The sequence below is a fragment of the Python bivittatus genome, unplaced genomic scaffold (assembly GCF_059951505.1).
Source record: "Python bivittatus isolate LINGU-HERP-01145 unplaced genomic scaffold, Pbiv_v1 ctg000350_np1212, whole genome shotgun sequence".
Taxonomy (NCBI): domain Eukaryota; kingdom Metazoa; phylum Chordata; class Lepidosauria; order Squamata; family Pythonidae; genus Python; species Python bivittatus.
In genome coordinates, this window is record NW_028277074.1 from 1162322 (window position 1) to 1187170 (window position 24849).

General features: G+C 37.0%; 1 protein-coding gene across 8 annotated transcripts in view; it reads right to left on the reverse strand.

Annotated features, from left to right (window-relative positions):
* Positions 1 to 3543: 3543 nt before the first annotated feature.
* The window catches only part of CD47 (CD47 molecule), a 70442-nt gene continuing 49136 nt past the window's right edge, over positions 3544 to 24849 (reverse strand). The window contains exons 9-14 of one of the 8 annotated variants that reach the window (XR_003085297.2): positions 24695 to 24726; positions 21054 to 21078; positions 20441 to 20471; positions 15870 to 16072; positions 11334 to 11371; positions 3544 to 3894 (exon numbers count right to left, since the gene is read on the reverse strand). Coding sequence is in view for 6 of the 8 variants with exons in the window: in XM_025170011.2 (XP_025025779.1) it covers positions 20446 to 20471; positions 21054 to 21078; positions 24695 to 24726 (83 nt within the window). In the remaining 2 variants the exon portion in view is untranslated. Of the gene's footprint in view, positions 3895 to 11333; positions 11372 to 11421; positions 16073 to 20440; positions 20472 to 21053; positions 21079 to 24694; positions 24727 to 24849 lie in introns of those variants that run through there. The other 7 variants (XR_003085298.2, XM_025170011.2, XM_007433463.4 and 4 more) reach the window with 7 other exon arrangements.

Sequence of the window (24849 nt, forward strand, 5' to 3'; positions counted from 1 at the left end):
TTATTTGCAAACTCAATTTTTTTTCTTTTGCATAATACATTTTTATTTCCATTTCTCTTACTATTAACATAGATAGTTGTCACTGCAGAAGCTTAATTTGTTGAAAAATATTTATCTTCTCTGAAAACTTCTTTAATTCCTCTTCTTTTCTTTTTATTTCATCCAATATAGCTTGAGTTTTCTCTTGCCTCTTCTGTTTGAGTTCATTATTATGTTGTATAAAGTAATCTCTGATAAAAGCTTTACTTGCATCCCAAACCATTCTTACATTTGTATCTTTATTAAGATTATTTTCAAAACTCTGTTTTAATTTCTTTTTACAAACCTCCACTATTGTTTCTTTCTGTAACAGCATTTCATTTAACCTCCTTCTGAAAGAACTGGGTTTCTATTTAAAAACCAAATTCACTGGATTATGATCTGAAAAGGTAATATCTCTACTTTCTGTACCTTAGTAGTCAAATTCTTCTAATCATGTCTATTCTTGAAAAAGATCTACATAAAAATAAGTATTCTCTCTTGAGTTGCCATTTTTATGTTTCCATGTATCAATAAACTCTAAATTGTCCATCAAATTAAAAAAAAAGTATTTTGCCTTGTGTAATTTTAATATTTTTCTCAGAAGTTCTGTCTACTTGTCACTCCATTCCAATAATGACTCCATTAAGCACCAATTTTCATAAGAAAATCCTATTAGTCTGTCCATAAGTCCTTTATAGAACATTGCTTTATCCTCATCTGAAGCATAAATCCCCCCCCCCAAATATGTTAAGACATGGAATGAAATTTAAAAAGATATGTTAAGATGGGAGAAATTACAATTGTCATTGCTGGGGAGAATTTCTGTGATAAAAATGAATGTTTTGCCTAGAATGATATTTTTGTTTCAGACAATACTGGTTTTGACAACTGATGCACCATTTAAACAATGCCAAAGGGATATATCTAAGTTTGTAAGGCAAGGGGAAAAAAACACCAATATCAGGTGCTACAAGATTCAAAGGAAAGAGGACAATTGGGTTTACCTGATTTGAAATTGTATTTTATAGCTTGCTGTTTGGTTTGGATGAAAGAATAGATGTTTCTGAGAAGACTTTTAGAGTTAAAAGAGCACAACCTGAGATTTGGGTGGCATGGATATTTGTGGTACGATAAAATTAAGGTTAATGTAGATTTTAAATATCACTATGTTGGACGTGCCGTATTGAGCATATGGAATAGATACAAATCCAGGTTGTGCCCAAAAACACCTTTGTGGCTCTCAGCACAAGAAACGTTTTATAGACAAGAAATAATAGGCAAACACAAATAGTTAACATACTGTGAGATACTAGAAATCTGTCAAGGGGAATGGAAAATAAATTGAAGAGAACATCTGATGGCAGAGGGACATAACTGTCAATAGTTTTCCTATTTACTGTTATCATAAAAATTAAAAGTAGACAAAAGAATGTATGGTATTGAATATTCTAAGATAGACTTTGAAATGGAATTGTGTACAAATGATGAACATGTGATTGCTAAAATGTATAAACTTTTATTGAAATTTGAAAACAGAAGAACAAGTGAAAGAATGCCTGATAAAGTTGGCTAAAAATTTTGGTTATAATATACAAATGGAACAATGGGAAAATATGTGGTTGAAAGGATTGAAATTTATACTATGTTATAATCTTAAAGAGAACTTTTGTACCATTGGTATATGATGCCATAAAAATTACCTAGAATGTATAAAGGTACTTCAAATCTATGTTGGAAATGTGAATGACAAGAAGGGCCATTTTCTCATGCTTGGTGGACGTGCAAAAAATCTAGAAGATTTTGGGTTCAAATGCATACACTGATTCAGAGGATTTTAAAGATTAATATACAACTGAAACCAGAACCTTTCCTCTTGGGACTGATGGATAAACAGTTGTAAAAAAGTCACAGAACTTTGTTTCTATATATGATAACCACAGCAAGATTATTGTATGCACAAAGATGGAAGAATTTGGCAATACCTACAACAAAGGAATGGTTGGTGAAGATGATAGAAGTTGCTGATATGGCCAAATTGACCTGTTTGATTAGAGAAAAGTCAATATCTACATTTATTGCTGATTGGAAATCCCTTATGGACTTCTTGTGTATAACAGAAAAAAGTGAACTTATGATCAATGGTTTTGATGATTAGATAGGATAGATTATAGAAGGGAGAGAGTCACAATGTAACTATAGAGAAAGAAGTAAATCTATAATTGTACTTATAACTACTGTAAAGAAGATTGGAAGCCACTTCTTTATATCTTTTTTCCTTCTTTTCTATTTTTCTTCTACCTTTTTTCTTTTTTCTTTTCCTTTTTTCTTTCTTACTTCAGTTTGTATTAATTTTTACTCTTGTTTTTAAGACTTTCAATAAAATTATATTATTCTGAGACATAAGTTCTAAAACTATAATAGACACGTCTCCCTTTTCAGGTCATCTTGGACCAATTTCAGTAGTAAGAATTGATATCCTTTGCCTGAACATGTACCTGTAGTCCAATCTAGGATTCATGAAATACATGAATTTGCTCACCTTTGTCCTGTCTCAGCTAAAACATTATCTGTTCACATACTCTTAAATCTATTTCCCCATAACTAAGTAAAAAGGACCCTAGTTCCCACTCCTAGAGTGAACTTTTAGAAGACAGAAAGATCACAAATATCAGATCCTACATCGCCTCCTTTAAAAATCAAATAGAAGAACAGTTTATGCCAGGGATGGAAATTCACGATTCTGCTGTTGTTGTTAATGGATTCCCTACTTTATGTCCTGCTGAACAGTTCAGAATAGCAAACCGTCAATATACACTCTGGCTTTGACTTGAATCTCAGGTCCTTCCATTATCCTCAGTACAACACTGTTGTCCGAATGGAAAAGGCAAACAAAGCAGGGTACATTGGCAGCTGAATTTATAGATCTCTAAAGAACTGATTTATTGTTACTGATGTAGCATGTGACACTGAAATATGCCAGGCTTCTCTTGTTATTATAACAAATAACTTCTACATTCTTTATCCAAGGAAAACTATGCTCCTGACTCAAAAAAAGAAAAGGAATAAGAAAACTCAGCAGGCTCTTACTGAATACAAAAGAATATCCAGTTTAACCACAGAAAAATAAAACTTTGTTCATTTTAGGTTGAACTTAAGGAATAATTCTGTAAATTCTATTGATAGAGTTTTCTGTATTCTTTATTCTACAGAACTATTTTCTGTATTTGTTTTTAACTGAGTATCTACAGACTCAGACTGGTAGTGATGTTGTCTCATGGTAATATTGTGTGGGGTAAGTCAGAATAGTGAATATATCCCAAACCAAAACTAATTCAAAATATCCAGCACTTGAATTTAACATCTTAGAAGTCTTGATACTTTTGACATTACTTTCAAATATAATTCTTTTTCATTAGGGAAATGCTGAAGACCAGCAGTCAGTTTGGATTTGAATATGACCTACTAAAATCAGTTACCCAAACCAAACATAAGGCATACACTAGTAAACATTTTATATTTTATTTCATTAAGACTCAACTAGATACACATTTCTGTTGAAATGTTGAAAATGATTCTCTGTTGAATTAGTGGTGAGGTTAGAATCTTTACAGAATCATAGAAAGAAAGGGTTGAAAGGGATCTTGGAGATTTAGCCCAACTCTTTGTCCAGTGCAGGAATCTAGAACAGTAGTACAGTAATTTACATGACAGTTGTTCAGATATTTGAAGACAGCTATCAATTCTTTCTGTAGTCTTATCTTTTCCTGGATAAACATTCCCAATGCCACCAACTGTTCCTTATATTTTTCCTTTCAGTCCTTTGTCATCTTGGTTGCTGTTTTCTGGACACACTTGGGTTTGTCAATGTCGTTCCTAAAGTGTTGAACAGATAACAACCATAATTGAGACCAGGAACTCTGCTGCTAAACAACACAGTCATAAAGCAAATAATCTCTTGACCACACCAACTTACAATGGCAGTTCCAGCAATTCTGGTTGCAGTCATTAAGTAAATAGCATATGGTCATTAAGCACAATGTCATGTGAACATGACTTGCAACTTCCTGCTGGCTTCCCCATTGACTTTGCTTGTTGGAAGCCGGCAGTGAAGGTCACAAATGGTAATCACATGACTGTGGGATGCTGTGACCGTCATAAATGTGTTCAAGTTGCCAAGCACCCAAATCACGATCATGTGACCGCAGGGATGCTGCAATGGCTGCAACTTCGATGACTAGCCATAAGTCCCCTCGTTCAGCACCATGGTAACTTCAAATGGTTACTGAACAAGTGGTTGTTAACTGAGGACTACCTGTATCCCAAACTAGATACAATATGCTAGGTACAGTTTGACTAAATCAGAATAGGAAGGAAAATAACTTCTCTTGACCTTGACATTATACTCCTATTTTTGCAGCCTAGGATTGCATGTATTCTTTGTTTTGCAGCTGCATCACATTGTTCAGCTAATTACGCACCAAGATATTCAGATCCTTTTTGCAATACTTCTGCTCAGTATGGTTCCCTTCATTCTATACTTATACAGTACCTTTCATTTTTCCTACCCAAATGTAGCTCTTTGCATTTGTCTCTTTACATTCATTTTGCTGATTTCTGCCCATTGTTCCAACTTGTCCAGATCTTCCTGAATTTTGATACTGCCATCTAAAATGTTTATTATTTCTCCACTTTTTTATATTTCAACTTCTCATCCAATCAGTTATACATACAATGAACTGCACAGGGCCTAGAAGAGAATGCTGAAGTATGCTGCCTGACACTTCTTTTCATCTTGATGTGGAATCATTATTGTACACTTATTGAGTACAGTTGTTCAACCAGTTAGTAGCTATCTAATGATAGCATAGTCCAGCCCACATTTTACTTTAATTGATCTGTTCTAGATTTTTGTCCAGCATTGATGTTAAGTGAGCTAGTTTGTAATTTCTCAGGCCTTTATGTTTTGTTTTCCTAAATATATAAATATTTGCCTTTCTCTAATCCCTTGGCATTAAACCGATTCACCATAATTTCTCAAAAATCACAGAAAGGTACTCTGAGATGACATTCACAAGCTCCTTCAAGAATCTCAGATGTAATTGGTCTGGCCTCATTCATGGTTGCCAGGTACTTCCTAACTACCTGCTAACTTACCTTGGATTGCCACATTCTCCTTTTATCAGTTGTTCCATGTGAACAAAATTCCCTTCTGGGGAGGGCTGAAGCAAAATAGGAATTAAAGAGTTCTGCCCTCTCCTTATCCCTGGTAACATCCTACCATCCTGTTCTAGCAGTGGACTCACCTCTTCCTTTTTCTTTCTTTTATTCAGGGATGTTATCTAAATAAGGCAACAATCTGATTTAATAATAATTTGCTTTGTTGGCCTTTTAAAATGAGAAATATTGAAGTAGGAAATAATCAGGATGTACTAATGTGTTTCAGAAAAAGGTATTTTATTTCATCAAAGATGAAAAGCATAGTGATAAAAATGCCAGCGATATAAGGTTTCTCAAACGTTGCAGTGCCATGAGTCACTAACATTTCAAATAGGAATGACCATTCTCACCACCTTGATATTAAATTCACAAACATTCAGTAGAACTTCCTCAGGATTCTGTTCAGTTCTCTAAAATGTGTCCTTAATGCAATTTTAAGGCCTGAAGCTAATGTTCCAAGCATTAACGTCCAGGCTTGGACTAGGATTTTGGCTCAGAATCATGTTTGATCCTACAGGTTGTTACTTCTGCTACTGACAGACAGCAACCAATCTTGTTGATATCAAACCTGTATGGAGGAATTATATAGTCTTGGCCTAGCTCCTGAACATGTAGGACAATTAACCCTTGTGGAGGCCAGATCAATGGTAAAGGACTGAATTAGGGTCATTGATCATCAGAATTATCTCACCAGTGTTCCTGAATCTTATCTCCAAATGTTGGACTGCCACAAGTCTTCTACTGTATATTTACACATTTTAACCCACATTCTACCTCCCTTGTGGTTCCAGGGAGGTAGAAACTCTTTCCTATAGTATCCCTTATATGATATCATAAGGCCCACTCTACTCTAATTACTTCCAAATTTGAGAATCTTACAGTTAAATATTATGCTCATTTTTTAAGGGATGTTATATCTTCATCTACATTCCTGGTTGCCAAATACCTTTGTTGAGCCATACAACTGCCCAAGATTTCAGGTTAGATAGTTCTACTGTTTTATGATAATTGTTTTGGGAATGGATTTGCTGTAGCCATTTCTTTTTCTTTATTTGTAATGCTGGTTAAAGACCATAATAAATATGTTACATTTTATCACAAATTCACTGATCTGCTCTAAATAACACAGTTTGACTAAAGTTAAGTTAAAACTTTTCAGAAATGCAGTAGTTTTACAATGTAAGACTAAAAGGGAAAAAAAACCTTTCATATAAAGATTTTCTTTTAACCAGGTGACATTTCTTGATAATAAAAGGCTAGAAAATTGCTTTACTCAATAACTGAAGACAGGAGAAATAGCTTGATATCTCTTTTGAGTGTGAATGGTGAAATTATAAGTGCTTAGAAATTTTTCTTCATTTAACTTCTCCTTCCCATTTCTAATATTGATGATACTGGTACACAGATTATTAAAACAATTGTAAAGACTTTATTGGTTAAGAGGAACTAGCTGCAAGCCTAAAGTTACTGGCCACAGCTCTGGGTAGAACTGGATTGATGTAAGACAGTTTTGTCTCCAAGGTTACACTGAATTTAATAGACATACAGAAGGTGCATATACAATTAGTTGTAGTTTATTCAACCATACATTACAATTACTCACATCAAATCTTATTAAGAAGAAATCAATATCAGTTAAATTATTCATTATATGCTTAAGTCTCTTTATTTTCAGTACAATTTAGAGCTTAACTATAAATGTGTGTTTTTCCTGCTCTGCCTGGACAAACTATCTGGAAAGCTGAGTGTGTGTTCCTGTAGGGCTGCGTCTTTCCCTGTGTGTGTAAGCCCGATTCCTATTAAGCACATTTCAGGCTTTCCTTCCCTGGCAGGCAGAGCAGGAAAAATGGGAGGTTTTGGCTTAGCAACAATTTAATATATGGTTCTCATGAACCAGGCTGAATCAGTTACTGATTCAACACTTCTTTTTACTATTTACACATATACTCCCCCCCCCCCCCCCCCGTTTTGGTTACTTTCAGCATCTCTTGACAGCCTAAATTCCTTTTGAACTTTAGTCATTCTAATTGATCAATCCCATTTTCCATTTCCTATATGTATCCCTTTTAAGTTTTAGCTTATACATAACAGTTTCCCAAACTCCTTCCATTCTTGTTTCTCATTGATGTGTATGCAGCTGTACTTCCAATAGCCTATTTTAAACAACTGCCCAATTGTCCTGCACTTCCTTTATCCTGAGAATTTCTCTCCATGGGACTCTGCCTAATATTATTCTATGTTTGTTGGAATGGCCTCTCCTGAAATCTAGTGTGCATGCCATATATCTATTCTCCAATTTCTCTTTCTGTAGTATTTTGAGTTCCAAAATGACATGGTTACTCCTTCCCACGTTTCCACTACTATTTCCTCTTGAATCAGCTCTTCTCTATTGTTTAAGATTAGATGCAGGAAAACCAACCCTTCCTCTCCTTCAACTTTTTGAAAAATGAAACAGTGAGACCACTACAGAACTTTAGGGGAGCTTGCACTCTTGACTGAACTGATCTGGGGAGTCAAAGTCTCCCATTATTACCATGTTTCTCCTCCTCGCATCTATAATTTGGTCAACAGGGATTTTATCTATCTGTTATGCCTAACTTGGCTGTCTTTAGCTCATTAGATTGGTCCACCCACAGTGACTAATGGATCCAAATGGGTTTCAGAGGGAGCTGATGGTTTTTCCTGAGTGTCTGCTGCATGGTCCAAGTGAGGCTTTGGTCATTGCTTGAAATGCAGTTGAGGCTTTGGATCAGATCGTGCCCATGCAACCTCTCTCTTCCCATGGATCCCGTCACTCCCTGTGGTTTATGGAAGCATTGAAGGAAATGAAATGGGAGATGTCTAGAGTGTCGCTGGAGGTCAACGAAGGATGAACTCAGCCAAACATGGGTACAAGCCGCTATTAAGGCCTACCTTGTAGTGGTAAGAGCGGTGAAGCAACAATACTTCTTCACCCTTGTTATGTCCATGGATAGCCAACCAATGGCCTTATTTTGAGTAACCCAAGCCCTTCTGGGCAAGGGGGCATTGGAGATTTATCTAAAAGGCTGTGCGAAGGAATTTTCAGAGCACCTGTTGGACAAAATTGCTCAAATGCATTCCCAGTTAGATGACAGTCTTGGTGCAGGTCCTGTGGAGTTGCCTCCGGCACAGTCTTACCCTGTTATCTAGGAATGGTTTGAACCTGTTGGGTCTGAGGAAGTGGACAGAGCCTTTATGGCTATGAGCTCAGCCACTGCTGATTAAATCCATGCCTCTCCTGGTTGGCTAAAGCTGCCCGGGGGTGGCATTTGGTTGGGTTCTAGTTGGTCCTCCTCCTCATTGGTTTATCCCCTCCTTAAGAAGCCAACGCTGGATCCCACTATGCTGGACAATTTTCACTGTCCAACCTCCTTTTTTTAGGGAAGGTTGTGGAGAAGATGGTCACAGAACAATTTCAGCAAACCCTGGATTAAGTGGATTATCTGGATCACTTTCAGTTGGAATTCAGGCCTGGACATGGGACAGAAACAGCACTGGCCATGTTTTTGGAAGATCTCTGGTGGGAGTGGAATGGGATAGTGCTTCCATCCTGGCTCTGCTTGACCTCTTGGAGACTTTTGATATCATCAACCATGGTACTTTTCTGGATCAGCTCCAGAGGTTGGGAGTGGCAGCACTGTATTATGCTGGTTCTCTTCCTTTCTACAGGGCAAATACCAGTTGGTGTTGATCAGGAGTGAGAGATCCTGCCCTCAGCCCCTACTATTTGTGGTACCGTAGGGTTTGGTGTTCTCTCCACTCCTGTTTAACATCTACATGAAACTGCTGGAGGAGATAATTACCATGGGGTGAGATATTATCAGTATACTAATGCTACTCAGTTGTATTTTTCTGCCCTGGCAAACTAAGCAATGCTGTTGAAGCCCTGTCCCGGTGCCTGGAGGCTGTGGGGGTTTGAATGGGGAATAACAGACCTCAACTGAACCCTGGCAAGGCTGAGTGGCTTTGGTTTTGGGGGCCATCCAAATCTGGTACTTTATCATCTTTGGTACTGGATGGGGTGGCACTGCCCAAACAGGCCCGATGCACAACCTGGGGCCCCTTCTGGATTCACAACTCCTGGTCAAGGAGTGGCAGTTGTGGCAGGAGGGCCTTTGCGCAACTTTGGGTTGTGTGCCAGTTGCGCCTGGATTGTGAGGCCCTGCTTGTAGTTACTCTTGCCCTTGTCACCTCCTGTATGGACTACTGTAATGCGCTATCAGGCTGCCCTCAAAAAGTATCTGGAAACTTCAGCTGGTGCAAAATGCAGCAGCATGGGCAGTTATATGTACCCCTAGGAGGACACGTTACACCTCTGCTCTGTGAGCTCCATTGGTTATCAGTTTGCTTCCAAATCCAATTTCAGGTGCTAGTTTTGACCTTTAAAGCCCTACATGGCATGGGGCCAGGTTATCAGAGGGACCACCTCTCCCTGATTACATCTACTCATCCCATCAGGTCCAGCAAGTTGTGGGTCCCATCTGTTAAGAATTTCATCTGATGGGACCGAGGAGATGAGCCTTTTCTGTTGCTAACCCCAATCCTTGAGGCCTTCTGGAAATCTGTTAAAATGTGGATCCCAAGGCAATAGGGAGCCTGTGCACTGATCGCATCATGTGTAACATCTTGATGTATTCCCCTCACAATCTTGTTTTATGTATGTTTCATTGTTTTAATTTGGTTTTGTAAAATGTTTCATTTTTGGTTTTATTGTACACTGCCGAGAGTTGCTTTGTATGAGATGGGAAGCTACTGTATATAAATTTGATAAATAAGAATCCATACGTCTTTGTTGTTTCCCCTTCCTTGTGTTCCTTGTGTTCTTCCCCAAATACTCTTGACTGGACCTTCCTGCTCAAATTCCTAGACTAAAATACTTGTACGCAGTTCCTTCAAACATAATGCTACTACTCCTTCCCTTTTGCCTTATTCATTTTGAATATGTTATACCTGTCAATATGTTATACCTGTCCTTACATTCTACCCATGAGTTTCATTGCAATAAGTTTCAGCAATGCACAAAAGTACTAAATTATTTTCATCTTCTTGCATTAAGACTCCTAGTTTTTCCTGTTTGTCCCCCATATTCTGTGCATTTGTAGATACATGGAATCTTGGGTCACATAACTTCACTTACTCCTACTCCTTCCTGTATTTGTATCCTTTTTATTGAGTGCCTCCATATTTTATATAGCCTCTCAGTTCCATTCACAAAATGAATTCCATACAAGTATAAATGGTTTAAAAAAGGAAAAAAAAATCACGTACAGGCATCTGATGAAATGGAACTCCCCCTTTCCATGATGTAGACTTCCCAATTTAATATTTTTAATAGAATTAAAAAAACAAGTCAGTCAAACAGAGAAGGGAGCTGGTAAGCATCAAGATCATGAACGCCACATGGCAAAATTGTATAGGCTGTTGTAGAGATAAACTATTGCATCCTTACAGACTAAGGTTTTTGACATCCATTTTGCTTATGTAATTCTGCATTAAAAGCTGATGTAAAAGATCTCCATTTACTTGTTACGGTGTTTCTTTTTTTAACAATTTATGCATGAGAAATATTGTGCTATAAAGTTGTGTTTAAATGCTCGATCTGACAAGCATCTGATCAGATAAATTTCTTTCTTTCACAAACTCCACTGAACTTTCTTAGGACATAATTAAAACCAATTTTTAAAAATAACTATGTTTTATAATGTGAGCTGAATGAATAATGTACATGGCATTTCAGTGACTTAAAACACATAATAGCATGTTCCTCATAGTGTGGCAAACAGGATACTGTATTTTACATCTGGAATAATTCATTTTCATTATCTCTACACTGATGTTCATAACTCCAAGGAATTTACTTTTTATGCATGGCTTGAAATGAATTCAAACATGTAACACTGTTATACAGTAATTTACAATAGTACTGAATTATTTTAGCTTTAAACAAGGAGTTAAACATCACATTACTGACCATATGCTTTAATGATTTTGAATAAAAAAATATGGACTGTTATGTACATTGTTAAAATAAGAATTTGTAACAATTTTTAGATTTACTGTGATGGAAAACCAACCTAGCAGAACTTGACATTGTTGCTAGAAGCTGGGCCCACTGAAAAAGAAACACCAAAAATAAAAATAAAAAAATGAAGCAGTTTTAATTACTGTATATAGTTCTATTTACAAAGCCGTGTTCAATAAATTAAACTCATGCTTCAAATAATATTTCTCTAAATGGAGAAACAAAGGTTTGGTTGGGTATTTATTAAAAAAATAAAAAATAGACCCCCACAATCATTAAAACACCCATAACTACTTTGGCTGTTTTTTTATACATTAGGAAAAATAATTAGGTAAGGTGCCTGAAACTATTTTATGATGGCCTGAATATAAGCACATGATCTCCTTATACTGCATGTATTCTCTTTTTCAAAAAGACATAGGAAGAATTTGAGACCTTCCAAAAGTCTTACAATTTTCTATTAAAAACAGAAGGGATTTGGTTGTCATTATTAATGTTATACATTTTTGTTACTGCAAGCCTCCTTTGCATGTTTTTAAACAAAACTACGCCAGGCAAGAATCCCAGGGTTGGAAGGGACCTTGGAGGACTTCTAGTCCAACCCCTTGCCAAGGGCAGGAATCCTCAGCCCGTCCTGGACAAATGGCCATCCAACCTTTCTTTCAAAACCTCCAGTGATAGAGTGCCCACAACTCCAGGAGGCAGGCTGTTCCATGGCTTAATAGCTCTCACTAGCATGGCTGGACTTCAAATGTATAGTGGAGTGGGATGAAATTGCTGAAATTTCCTTTTTGTTTGTTTGTCTTTTCTTCTTCTTTGCATGCTAATCTTTAGGCCAATATTCTTTATGCCAATATTCACAACACTGGCATAAAAATTCACAATATTAATCTTTATGCCAATATTCACAAATATTATTAAAAGTTTTGAATCCCATCTTATTTTTTTATGTGAGTGAAGCCTTTCCACTGGCTTCAAAAGTTACTGAAGGATCTCTCTACAATATATTCCAGACATACGTTTTGAAAGTATGACTAAAAGAGATATAAGGAATTAACTGTGCTGCCAGGAACAAAAAATAAAGTATTTAAAATTAAAGGAAATTTATGACATTTCTAGTCTTCAATAGCATAGTCTTTCAAGAGCCAACCTTCAACAAGTTTTTGTTTTAACTGCTAGGCTGAATAGTTCATCTATATATGGGAGGAGATACATGGAATAATTTTAGCTGTTTAAGAAGTTTTATGTACCCTGCCACCTTTTTCTTCTTCCATTCGTAGCACAAGGATGAAAGGAGGCTGAATATAATATAAAAAATATCCAACTAATTTAAAATAAAACAAACACTATACCTTTCTGGTATGAAACACAATTTATTGATAAGGGAAAAAAGTAGCAATAGTCTGTTCTGAAAACTTATAAGGAAATAGAGTAAATTCTCCACTAAACATTAAAGCAAATGGGAGTAGATTCAGCGTACTGACTTGAATTTACAGAAGGGAGGTAACTACAAATTAAGTACTCAGTAAAATAGAATAAAACAGTTGCTTTTGCAATAAATTTATAGTAGGTGAATTCTCAGTGAGAGGGAGACAGAGGGCCAGAAGAAGCCTTTTTATGCACCATGTGGTAGAATGAATGCAGTACAGAATACTTTAAAGTGTATGAAGACTAGAGATACACAGTTCCTTGAATCCTCTTGCATAAAGCCTTTACAAAATCACATAAATCGTAATATGAGTTTATGAATTTGCAGTCTAATCTGGAATACTTGGCAACCTGTAGTACAAATGAGAACACTACATATTTCAAAGCATACGTTTCTCGTGACTGCAGGCCATAGAATATGGGGGGAGGGGATGGTTTATCAAAACTGACATAGGTTGATTCCTAGCTTGATGAATATTAAAGAACTACATTCAACAGCATAAATGTTGGGACTTATGCCACTAAAACTCAACTTGGCCTTTGCATTTAAAAGTATTTTAAAGAAGAGGAAAAGAGAAAAAGATACTTGCACTACAATACTGATCACCAAAGAACACAAAGAATTACAATATATACATCAGATTTACTAACAGCAAGTGGGTGGATGGGACTTTTGTGACCATCTGAATTTGTTCAAAATCAAACTTTTATTTAGGAAAAAAAGACTAATTTCTATTTTTTTAAAAAAATGTTATTCTAAGAATATTTGTTCACTCAAGACCACATCCACTCATATTTAGACTATATAGGCATAAATAAAGCTTATACAAATTGTTTTCTTTAATCTATTTCTGTTTTGTGTATTTATCATAGAAAATGTCAAAATACAGTCATGTGAAAAAGTAAGTACACCCTATTGATTTTTTTTTAACTTTTTTACAACATACATACATTTGATCTTCATTTCAACAATACCGATAGATAAAGGGGATATCACATAACAAACATCAGGCCCTATTTACATTTTGTAGTCCATTGTGTAATTTAAATAAATATAAATTCAAATTTTACATGTGGAGAAGTTAAGAACACCTCTACTTTTATCACTACCTCAAATATCTAAAACTAAAAAAATGCAAATGATTAGAAAATCATTAGAGAAGACTGGGAGGAACACCTATTTAAATCCCAGATATTTAATTTGATCTACCCTTTGTTGTTGAAGTGTGTGGTATCATTACGCCAAGATCGCAAGCGCACTTTGAGGCATTCATAAAGAAGGCTATAGTTACCTATGTGTCTGGGAAGGGATTTAAAAAGGTCACCAAACAATTGGATATCAACAACCCCACTGTTCAGAAGATCATCTGCAAGTGGAGAAGCTTTTAAACAACTGCCAACTTGCCCTGGTCAAGCTGTCCCTGCATGTTCATCCTGAGAGCAGAACACAAGATGCTGAAAGAATTCTCTAAGAACCCCAGAATTTCACTATGTGACCTACTGGAAGCTCTCATCACTATTGATGTCGAAGTGCACGAGTCTACTATTAGAAAGAAACTGCACAAATTAGATCTACATGAGAGGTGTGCCACAGAGGAAACCTTTACTGTCCAGAAAGAACATTAGGGCAAGACTAAAGTTAGTTTACAAACACTTAGTAGGCAAAGACCAGAATTCATGGAACAATGCACTCTGGATACACACAAGCCAAAGATAGTTATTTGGCCACCATAACAGAAGACATGTTTGGCGCGAATCAAAGACAGCATTTCACCAGAAAAACCTGATACCAACTAGAAAGCATGGTGGTGGTTTGGGCTGCTTTACTGCATCAGTGCCTGGGCAGCTCACCATCACAGAATCCACGATGAATACTTCACTGTATCAGAGAGTGCTTAAGAATAATGTGACACCATCTGTCAGAAGACTGAAGCTCTACCAGAAGTGGACCCTGCACATGACAATGACCCTAAACATTCTGGTAAATCCACCAAGGATTGGCTGGAAAATAAAATAAAATAAAATAAAATAAAATAAAATAAAATAAAATAAAATAAAATAAAATAAAATAAAATAAGAGTTCGGGAATGTCCAAGTGAAAGCCCAGATCTAAATCCCACCGAGATGCTATGGGATGATTTGAAATGGGCTGTGCATGCAAGAAACCCCCCAAACATCACACAGCTGAAAAAATTCTCCATGGAGAAGTGGGAAAAAATTCCTTCCAGTCGATATCAGAGACTGGTATGCAATTATAAGAAATGCCCACTTGAGGTTGTTTCTGCCAAAGGAGACACTACTAGGTATTAGAGCCAAGGGTGTAGTTACTTTTTTCCCAGAAGGAAATGCCATATCTGTTTTTTGTTGAATAAATGATTGCAAAGTCATTTTTAAAAATTCATTTACATCACCTTTATATATTGTTTGAGTGAAGACAAAATATTGATATGTCCACATATTTTTTTTTAAAAAAAAACTTTACATGGGGTGTACTTACTTTTTCACATGACTGTATAGATTGGGAATGCAATTGTTTTCAGAGGACAGTGAGTAAAAATCCAAGAAAGAAAACCATACAATCCATCATGCAGTACAAATATTTGTATAAGTGGTCCCATAGAAATCTGTTCTGTGACCTTGAGATACTTTCAAACATCCCAGTGCTGGCTTAAAATGGGGCTGAGGTTCACCAATGTTCAAGCTGTGAGGGGGGGGGGGGGAAGGCAGTCCAATGCCAAACAGCAAATAAATAAATAATAAATAGTTCTGGAAGGAAAGGAGAACTGCTAACCTTTGAGCAACCCCCACTTCAGACTTTCAGCACTGCAACCTTTTCTAAAATAAGGATGTGTTGAGGATTGCTATTCCCTATAAGCAGTTGCTGTTTAGTGATACCAAAACTGAAAGCAGAACAAAAACAAAGAAGCAAACAAGTGAAGGAAAAAAAAAACCCTTGGCCCAGAGGTGACGGCAGCCAACGTATCAAGGTTGTGATGTCCAAAAGTAGTCTCTCATGAAGTTTGGTCTGTATGCAAAACAGCATTTTCCAGATCATTCTGAGAAGTGCAGCACTAAAGAGAGTGGATGGAGAGTGTCTTGTTTTTTGCTCTCATCCACCTGCAAGGAAGGGAAGGGGGAAACCTCACGTGCATACACTTACTTCTCTTTTATTACTACAGCTGCTGTGACTATAAAGTTACATCAGGTGAGTCATTACAGCACTTTTCCAAACATGCAAAACAACTAATTTCCTGATTTTCTTTCTCTTTGAGTAGTGCATCTTCAAGGCCACGGTGTATCAACAAAAGTCTCTCTTCACTTGTTTCCATGTCCATATTGGATTCAATTACCTCACATCAAGTGCTGGAAAATAAACACAAAATCCTTATTCAAAATCTGAGCTTTTTCCTTTTTAATTCTTTTTACAATTACACTGAGCATCTTACTCATGAATTACTTTTATATTTCCAAAATGAAAGGAAAGGTGAAAGGACAACTGTAACACCACCATTTCATAGGAAAATCTCTATGTAAAATTGCACATTTTCACAACTATTTTCAGTTCCCCAACAGTTATTTATTTATTACATTTGTATAGCCACCCATCTCACACAAAGTGACTCTGGGCAGTGTACAACAATTGAATAAAATAACAAAATATATAAACCCCACAGAGAGAGCAGAATATCAATCATAGTGGAGCCATCTAAGAATGTCTCCGGTTCCCAAAGACCCCCAGGCCTGATGACATAACCAGGTCTTGAGGGACTTCCTAAATGACAGTAGGGAAGGGGCGAGCCTAACTTCAGGGGAGAGAATGTTCCGCAAGGAGGGAGCCATGGCAGAGAAGGCCCACCTCTTGGGACCCACCAAATACAAGTCCCTGGCTGTTGGAACATGTAGCATATCTTCCCTGCCAGATCTAATGCGATGGGGTAATGTGATCGGGGAGAGGTGGTCCCTCAAATAACCTGGTCCCATGACATGAAGGGCTTTAAAGGTCAAAACCAGCACCTTGAATTGGACCCGGAAGCAGACTGGCAGCCAATGCAGCCCGTGAAGCAGAGACATAATATGTGCTCTTCTAGGAGCACACATAACTGCCCACGCCACCACATTCTGCACCAGTTGAAGCTTCCAGATAATCTTTAAGGACAGCCCAATGTAGAACGCATTGCATTGTAATTCAATCAGGAAGTGACTAGGACATGAGTGACTGTGAGCAGAACCTCCCAATCCAGGAAGGGGCACAATTGGTGTACAACATGAAGCTGTGCGAAGACCCTCCTAGCCATGACTGCCACCTGCTCTTCAGGCAAGAGTCACAAGTCTAGGAGGACCCCCAAATTGCACACTGGGTCTGTCTGGGGCAGTGCCATCCCATCCAGCACCAAAGATGGTATAGCCCCAGAACTGACAGGTCCCCAAATAAAAAGCCATTCAGTCTTTCCCCATCCAGACCCTCACAGCCTCCAGACACCAGGATAAGACATTCACAGCATCACTTAATTCACCAGGGGTAGAGATGCATAGTTGGGTATCATCAGCATACTGATGATACCTGACTCTGTGGCGACGGATGAGCTCACCCAGGGGGTCTCGTGTAGATATTGAATAGGAGAGGGGAGAGCACTGAACCCTGTGGCACCCCACATAGTAGGGCCAAGGGCGGGACCTCTCCTTTTCAATCATCACCAACTGGAATCGTCCCTGGAGAAAGCAGGCAAACTAGCACAGCACTGTGCCGCCCACCCCCAGCCCGAGCCGATCCAGAAGGATAACATGGTTGATGGTATCAAAAGCCGCCGAGAGGTCAAGTAGGGCAAGGATGGAAGCACAATCTCCATCCCACCCATGCCAGGGATCATTTAAAAGTGTGACCAATGCTGTTTCTGTCCCATACCCAGGTCTGAATCCTGACTGAAAAGGATCCAGATAATCTGCTTCATCCAAGGCCCTCTGAAGTTGTTGCATAACCACCTTCTCAACCACCTTACCCAAAAAAGGGAGGTTAGATACTGGATGAAAGTTGTCCAGTATGATGGTGGGATCTAGCAACAGATTCTTGAGGAGAGGGCGCACCATAGCCTCTTTAAGAGGAAAAGGAACAACCCCCTCCCTCAAAGAAGAACTGATCACCGCTAGAGCCCACTCTCACAACATCCCCTGGGGCCGCTTTCACAAGCTGGGAGGGACATGGATCTAGGGAGCATTTAAATGCATTTCTCATATGTGTGATTTATAAACACATACAGGATCATCCTGAATGATAAAAGGAAGAAAGGCTCTTTGTTTACATTTAGGGAAAGACTTTGCATCTGATGAAGAGTCACAAGGCTCCTTTTTCTACGACATTAAATGTTTGCCAACTGTCAGAGACAGCTTTCAGCAACCTCAATAGATTATTATAGGAATTTAAAACCCAGTGTGCATATATGTTAGTGCATGACCCTTTAGACCCCACCAAATGTATTTAAATTACTGTTCCATATTACTATAAAATTAGTTTAAGGACTGTGTTACCGAGTTTGAGTAAATAAATTTATTATTTGACTGCATCTAAAATAAGAATTTGCATGTGGAACAAACTGGTGAAACACTCATGATTATCCCACTGATTAACTGCTTGACTGCATAAGACCTAATTACTTACTAGTTAGGCTATAGTGAAAGATTAATTAATCTCGATCCCATGTAATGGCTTTGGTATAAAATAAAAATCAATGAAGTCTGAAGTAAATAGCAAGTCAGAGAGGAATGCTACACACACAATATGAACATTAGTTCAATTATTTTTCCTCTCAGTTGATTGATAGCAAATACGGCATTCTCCACTCTACTTTAATAAGTCAGTAAGAAAATATACATTTTACAGACTGCATGCTTGGGCCACTGCAGTCAGTTTCATAGCTGTAAATTAGCCAAATGGATCTATGTTATACAGATCTTACAATTCATAAAAACAGAAAGATACATAAATTAAAAAAAAAAACCCAGTCCTTTCCATGGGGAACAGGTTTGTCTCACAAACATGAATTACGTTATGAATTATGTTACTGAATTTAATAACCAAAGTATCAAGTTATAGCAAGTGGAATCCATAACATAATGTTAAAATGTAAAGAGCTCCTATTCCATATACAAATACCCAGCCAAGCCCTTTAGCCTATGATATTCTGTGTCCATCATCCTCATCCTCAATCCTTATTAATATGTGTTGGAATTCCCCCTTCTCCCAAACCCTATAGTTTTCGTACTTCTTCAAAAGTTGGAACATCTCGAGTCTACTGACATTTCCTCCTTTAAATATGGGCAGTACAGTTTTGGCCTTGAAAGGAATAATGTTCACAGAACTAGCTTTTGCTAACAATAAATTACCTTCTTTGCTATAAGGCAGTGTTTCTCAACCTTGGCAACTTTAAGAGGTCCAAACATCTTAAACTTGCTAAGATTGATAAACACTGGTATAAGACATCAGAGATTATCTTCAAGTTTCAAAGATGTATTGTAGAACAGGGATTCTAGTGTTTTTCTTTAAACATACAACTATATTATTATCAATAACTTTGAGAACTAGGACAAGAACCAGAAGTCAGCACTGCAACATCTGCCAGCACCAAGGGTGCACTTCACTCAAAGAATTATACAATTTAAGTCTTGGACAAATCTTCTGCCCAATGCAGAATTCCCCCACATAGCATCTTCAGAATTTTTCTATTGATTAGAATACATTAAATATTTGCAACATCTCTGATATTGTGGTGTCCTGACTAAAATCTTTCAAGATTTTGAGGGGAAAAACCAAAATTTTACAAGTTTTATGTATGTATGTATGTATGTATGTATGTGTGTGTGTGTGTGTGTGTGTATATATATATATATATATACATACATACATACACACATACATACACACACACACACATACACATACACACACACACACACATACAAGTTCTATCTATCTATCTATCTATCTATCTATCTATCTATCTATCTATCTATCTTAGCCATTTTTAAATTACTTTATTTTATTTTATTTTGGTGCCTGTCTCAGAGGCCACATGGACCAACAGTGGTTACTTGACCAGGGATAAAACTAGCATTGTGAACCAAACAATATATCTAATGTTATACAGACTGGGATACTTCAGCATATATCTGGGAATTTAAACCCGAGAACATAAATTTTCTCTGCTCCCAATGGCAGCAAAAAACCCCATCAGCTTGAACCCTAAAATTCCCTATATGTTCCAAAGGCCTGAGAAAATTCCTCTTTACACTAGCTTAGGAACAGGCAGAAGCCTTATAACATTATTTTCATGCGGAGTTTTGAAGCTCAACAGTTTATAGACATTTTGAGAGATAATTATGTTTTGCTTGATATGCCAGAAGGACAAGGACACTTAGTATAACAATCATATTTCTGGAGCATTTGCAACAAAATTATTACGTGCCAAGATTCTGAAAAATAAGAAAAGCAATGGTTTGCTTTACGTTGCTGCTATACATTAGAAGAGAAACAAAACCTATAGTTGTGAGACATAGGAGCAATTTTATGATGAAGCTTATGCTGTAACCAAGCTGGCAACTATTTATGTCTTATTGGGATGAGTCTATAACACTAAATCATGCATTCCAAGTTCTATATTAAAAATATGTAGAACAAAAGAAAGACAATTACATGTTGACCCAAAAAATGCACCCAAAATACAGACAATGGTTACTCACCATCATCATTCTAACATCACTCCTTTTGCATCTTTTGAAAAAATAAGCAAGAAGTTAGTAGTTAGTCAAGCAAGCAAGAACAGAATAGATCACAGCATGCCATAATTCTATGTAACATGGAAGAAATGAGAGCACCAACTTTAAAAAAATACCTCTTGTTAATCCACACACAATCAACATTCCTCTTGATTTTATATCAGCACAAGTGCTTCCAAACCAGCTGGATCAAGTAAGAATTTGGAGATCCAACAGCAAGACAAAAAAAGCATAGTTTTTTCTTAGCATCATCCCAGAAATTCATGCACCCCATGCAAAAGGCAGGGTAACATCTACCTTTTAGAAGAAATCTCCCTTCACATTAAGAGATTGATTCTTTTGGCCAAGCAACTTAAATGATCACTATCCCATTATCCTAAAAAAATACCATCAAGTAGTCAAACCAAGAACTACTATATTGCAAAGCATTGACTAACACTTGTAAAGACCAGAAGATCACCAGTGATTTGATGCCATGATTAATTTTATAGTATCTTGCATAAGTATCTGTTCTGATGTCAATCAAAACACCAATGCCAAATCTCCCAAACTGGACAAAATTACAATTACCACCTACCATTAAGTGATTCTTCAACAGCTTTCTGTAAAATATTTAAAATATATAAAGCTTTCATGTCTAGTTTGGAGGTCCAGAATTAAACAACTCTAATTGATATATACAATAAATAGTGATTCTACAAAACAAATAAAAGAGGCAGCAAAACATTAGAAAGATTAGTGACAGGTTTGTTATTTCCAGGCTATAAATGATGATGACATGCCTGTTTCAGAAGTACTTCAGTGGCAATAGCTTCTCTTTACAATTTAGCTGTAATACAGAAAACAAACACTAGAAACAACAAGTAGCTGTACTTAGCAAGATCGCGTCTGCAATGACAACTGTGGAATACATTTCATTAACTGGTAGCAAACTACAAATCACAGAAACAAGCTGAAGAACCAAACCAATGCTCCTTTCAAACACATTATCAAAACTTTAACAAAGATGGTATCAAGTATATTTATGCCAAAATTCTGAGGACAACAGAATTACTGTTTTAATGAATTGGAAATAGGAGGCAGCTCCTTTTCTTAAAACGTAGTTAAGGGACCAGGTAAGGGATGTGATGACTTCATCAGAAATATACAGATGCTGCCATTGTAAAATACCAATATTCATCCCTTTTCTTCTATTTCACTTCATGTCAATAAATTCAGTAATTTTTTTATATGATACCACTAAGATGGCCAAACAAACATCGGATACCAACAAAATTATTTTGTGGATGCTTTATTTAACCACATTCATTTTGACCAGGCACTAACTATTTAAACTGGTCTAAAGTTTGTCTATATAAATTGTGTGTGGCTTTGGCTTCAAGATTTTAGGCACAAAACAAAGATCTCAGTGCCTAATTTCTGTGTATTCTTTTCAGGCTGACTCAATCTACTGGCCTCTTCATTAATCTACCATGGTGGACCAGTGCAGGCTGATAGATACATGTTTTTCTACTTCCTAGCCTAAGGCTGAGAGACAGTGACTGGCCCAGAGTCACTCAGTTGGCTTTTGTGCCTAAGGGAGGACAAGAACCTGGGTCTCCCCTATCCTAGTCCAGCCCATTAACGACTACATCACACTGGCTCTCAGACAGAAAGGTAGGTAGGTTGGTAGACTGACAGATATACACAGATGCATGTGCTTTACATACACACAGAGAGAGCAAGTCTTTACCAGTTAAAGATTGCATTTAATTATTTCTTGTTTTTCTGATTACTGAATTGTACAGACAATTTATGAATTTTCTGGAAAAAGGGCACACAATAGAATAATATATAAATCACTTAAAGAATAAACCTGGTTATCTGGACCAGGATTGCCCACAAAACCATTTTGAAATCAGGGATTCCAAACTTAATGAGTCTGATCATAAAGAGTTGGCTAATGCCAGTGCAGACACAATACCATGCTATGATTAAAGCAAGCCATAAGGGAGGGATTCACAGATAGGACATGGACAGGACTAAGAAATGTGTGAACCAACTTCTGCTCTGTTATTTTAAAATTAACTTCTCCACTAAGGCACAGTGCAGAACTTGACACATCCACAATAGTGCACCACACATTGCACACCTGTTTAAAGAAAAGGTCTAGAAATTTCATCTGTTGCCAGAGTAAAAAAGAAAACACGCCAAAGAGTGGTGGATGTCTGACAAATGAATCATTGAAAGGACTTTTACTACAGCTTATTTTTTTATGTACTGTTAGAAACTAGTAACAATGGTCTCAAGTAGAATACACTCAGTTAAAGAAAAGTCCTAGGTATGAAACTCTAACAGAGGTGATAAAATGAACTAAAGCACTGCAGACTGATAAAACTCAAATAACTGACTCCCTTATCTTAAACCACTATACTTCTATGCATTTAAAAGTAGGTGTCAAGGAAAAGGGTAGGTATGAGTTCTCTTTTATTTTTATTTGTGCAGGGGACAATCACGGGCCCCACTTACCACCTTAAATGTTATGTGCAAAAACAAAAGTTATCACCCAATCTGCATTTTATTGGACACAGACTTGCAACAAAGTTCACAGGTTCAACCATATTTCTACTTTCTATGCATAACAAAGGAAAAGAGCACAACAAAGGCAGCATAGATGAAAGACAATAGAGCTGGAGTCAGCAATCATCCCAGACAGCAGGCACCCTTGGGAAATTTTGCATCTTTCTATCTCATGAGATCTCCCACAAAAACCAAACAATCTTGTGATATTTCAGATTTGTTTATTTGTTTCTTGGAAGTCAATTTAGTACACCCTCTAAGAGGGTCACCAATCCTGGCTGCCCATGGATTTGCATTACCCCTCACTATTGTACAATCATGCTGTCTCCTATCAATCATCTCCCTAGGCACAATTTTTCATATAACAGAATATGCACATCTAAAGCTGTAGTTCATAAAGCTCTTGTAGGACAGAGAGGTACCTACCACAAAACAAGAAGCAAGACTTAGGAACATTGTGCGCATGCCCCCAATTATCTGCTAATCCCTTCATAGTATGATACTGCCTTTCTTCAATCATCCAAGAATGTATAGGGGATCACGCAAGACAATAATTCACATACACATATTTGCATTGCCTGCACCAGTTATCCAAAACTTAGCAAAATGTCTATCTTAAAAATGCAAATGTTAATCCAAATCAATGTAGTAGTGAATCTTTGAAATCTGTTCAGTGATTAAATTATAAAGTGGAGATACACAGCAGAAGAAAGAAAATACAGAATATATAGGAGGCTAATATAGGAACTGATTTGTTAGATTTTATTTTAGCCAGGTGCATACATAACTAAGTTTTTTGTCTCACTTCTTTGTATGGTTGCTGACATGCCACTCAAAAGCTAAAATTGGCCTTCAGTCGGGGGGGGGGCAGTGGAGTGGGGGATTACATTGTGCAGCCTCTTACAGAATATACATTGGTTTATCGATCCATTAACAGCTAAGCATGAACAGGTGAACTGCCATTTCAGGGCTCAAACCCTAAATTAATTGATATACAGTAGATTAGCTTGATTGTATTTTTCCACATTTTTGGATTTTGTTTTTTTAAATGGGGCTTTTAATTTTTTTATAGCTTTAATATAGAAAAGAGAGGGAAAAATAGGTAGGGGAGAATGTGTAGTGACACACAGAGGAAAAAAGGGGAAAACCAACGAAAATGACTCCATTGGAGTTGGGCAGCTTATAAATTCAAATAAAATTAAAGAAAGAAATAAAAACATATACTACGTGCAGGCAACAATTCAACCTAATTTTTAAATACCTCATTAAATCTTGACTATACAGAATAATATAATAATACTAATCCCCCATAGACAGTGGATAACTGGTCAAGCTGCAAGTCAAGTTTGCATTTTGCAGTGTTTCTATATGGAACAGGGTAAGAAAAGATATTGCCAGAAAGACTTCTTACAGAGTACAATGGAAAAATGTGGAAACCCAGTTTTATAGTGTCCCAAGAGAGTTGATACTGACTTGTTAGCACATAATCAGTCAAGATCATTGAAGAAAGTATAGAGAGCCAGTTGGTGACAACACACATTCTTGCCATGTTTTCTGTGGCTTTTGCTTGCTACCAACCTGCAAATGTGAAAGGCTCAGCATCTTATTACAAATTCCTGAGCCATCTAGACACCCCAAATACATTAATTTTAAGCTTACCCTTGGAGGCTGATGATCTTTCAACTTGGAACCTAGATTATAAAAAAAATAACACACATTTTCTTATTAGATACCTCAAACACAAATATCTAATCACTTTGCATGGGTGATTTCATCAGAATTTCAACCTAACGTCCCTTCAATTTTTTTTTTAA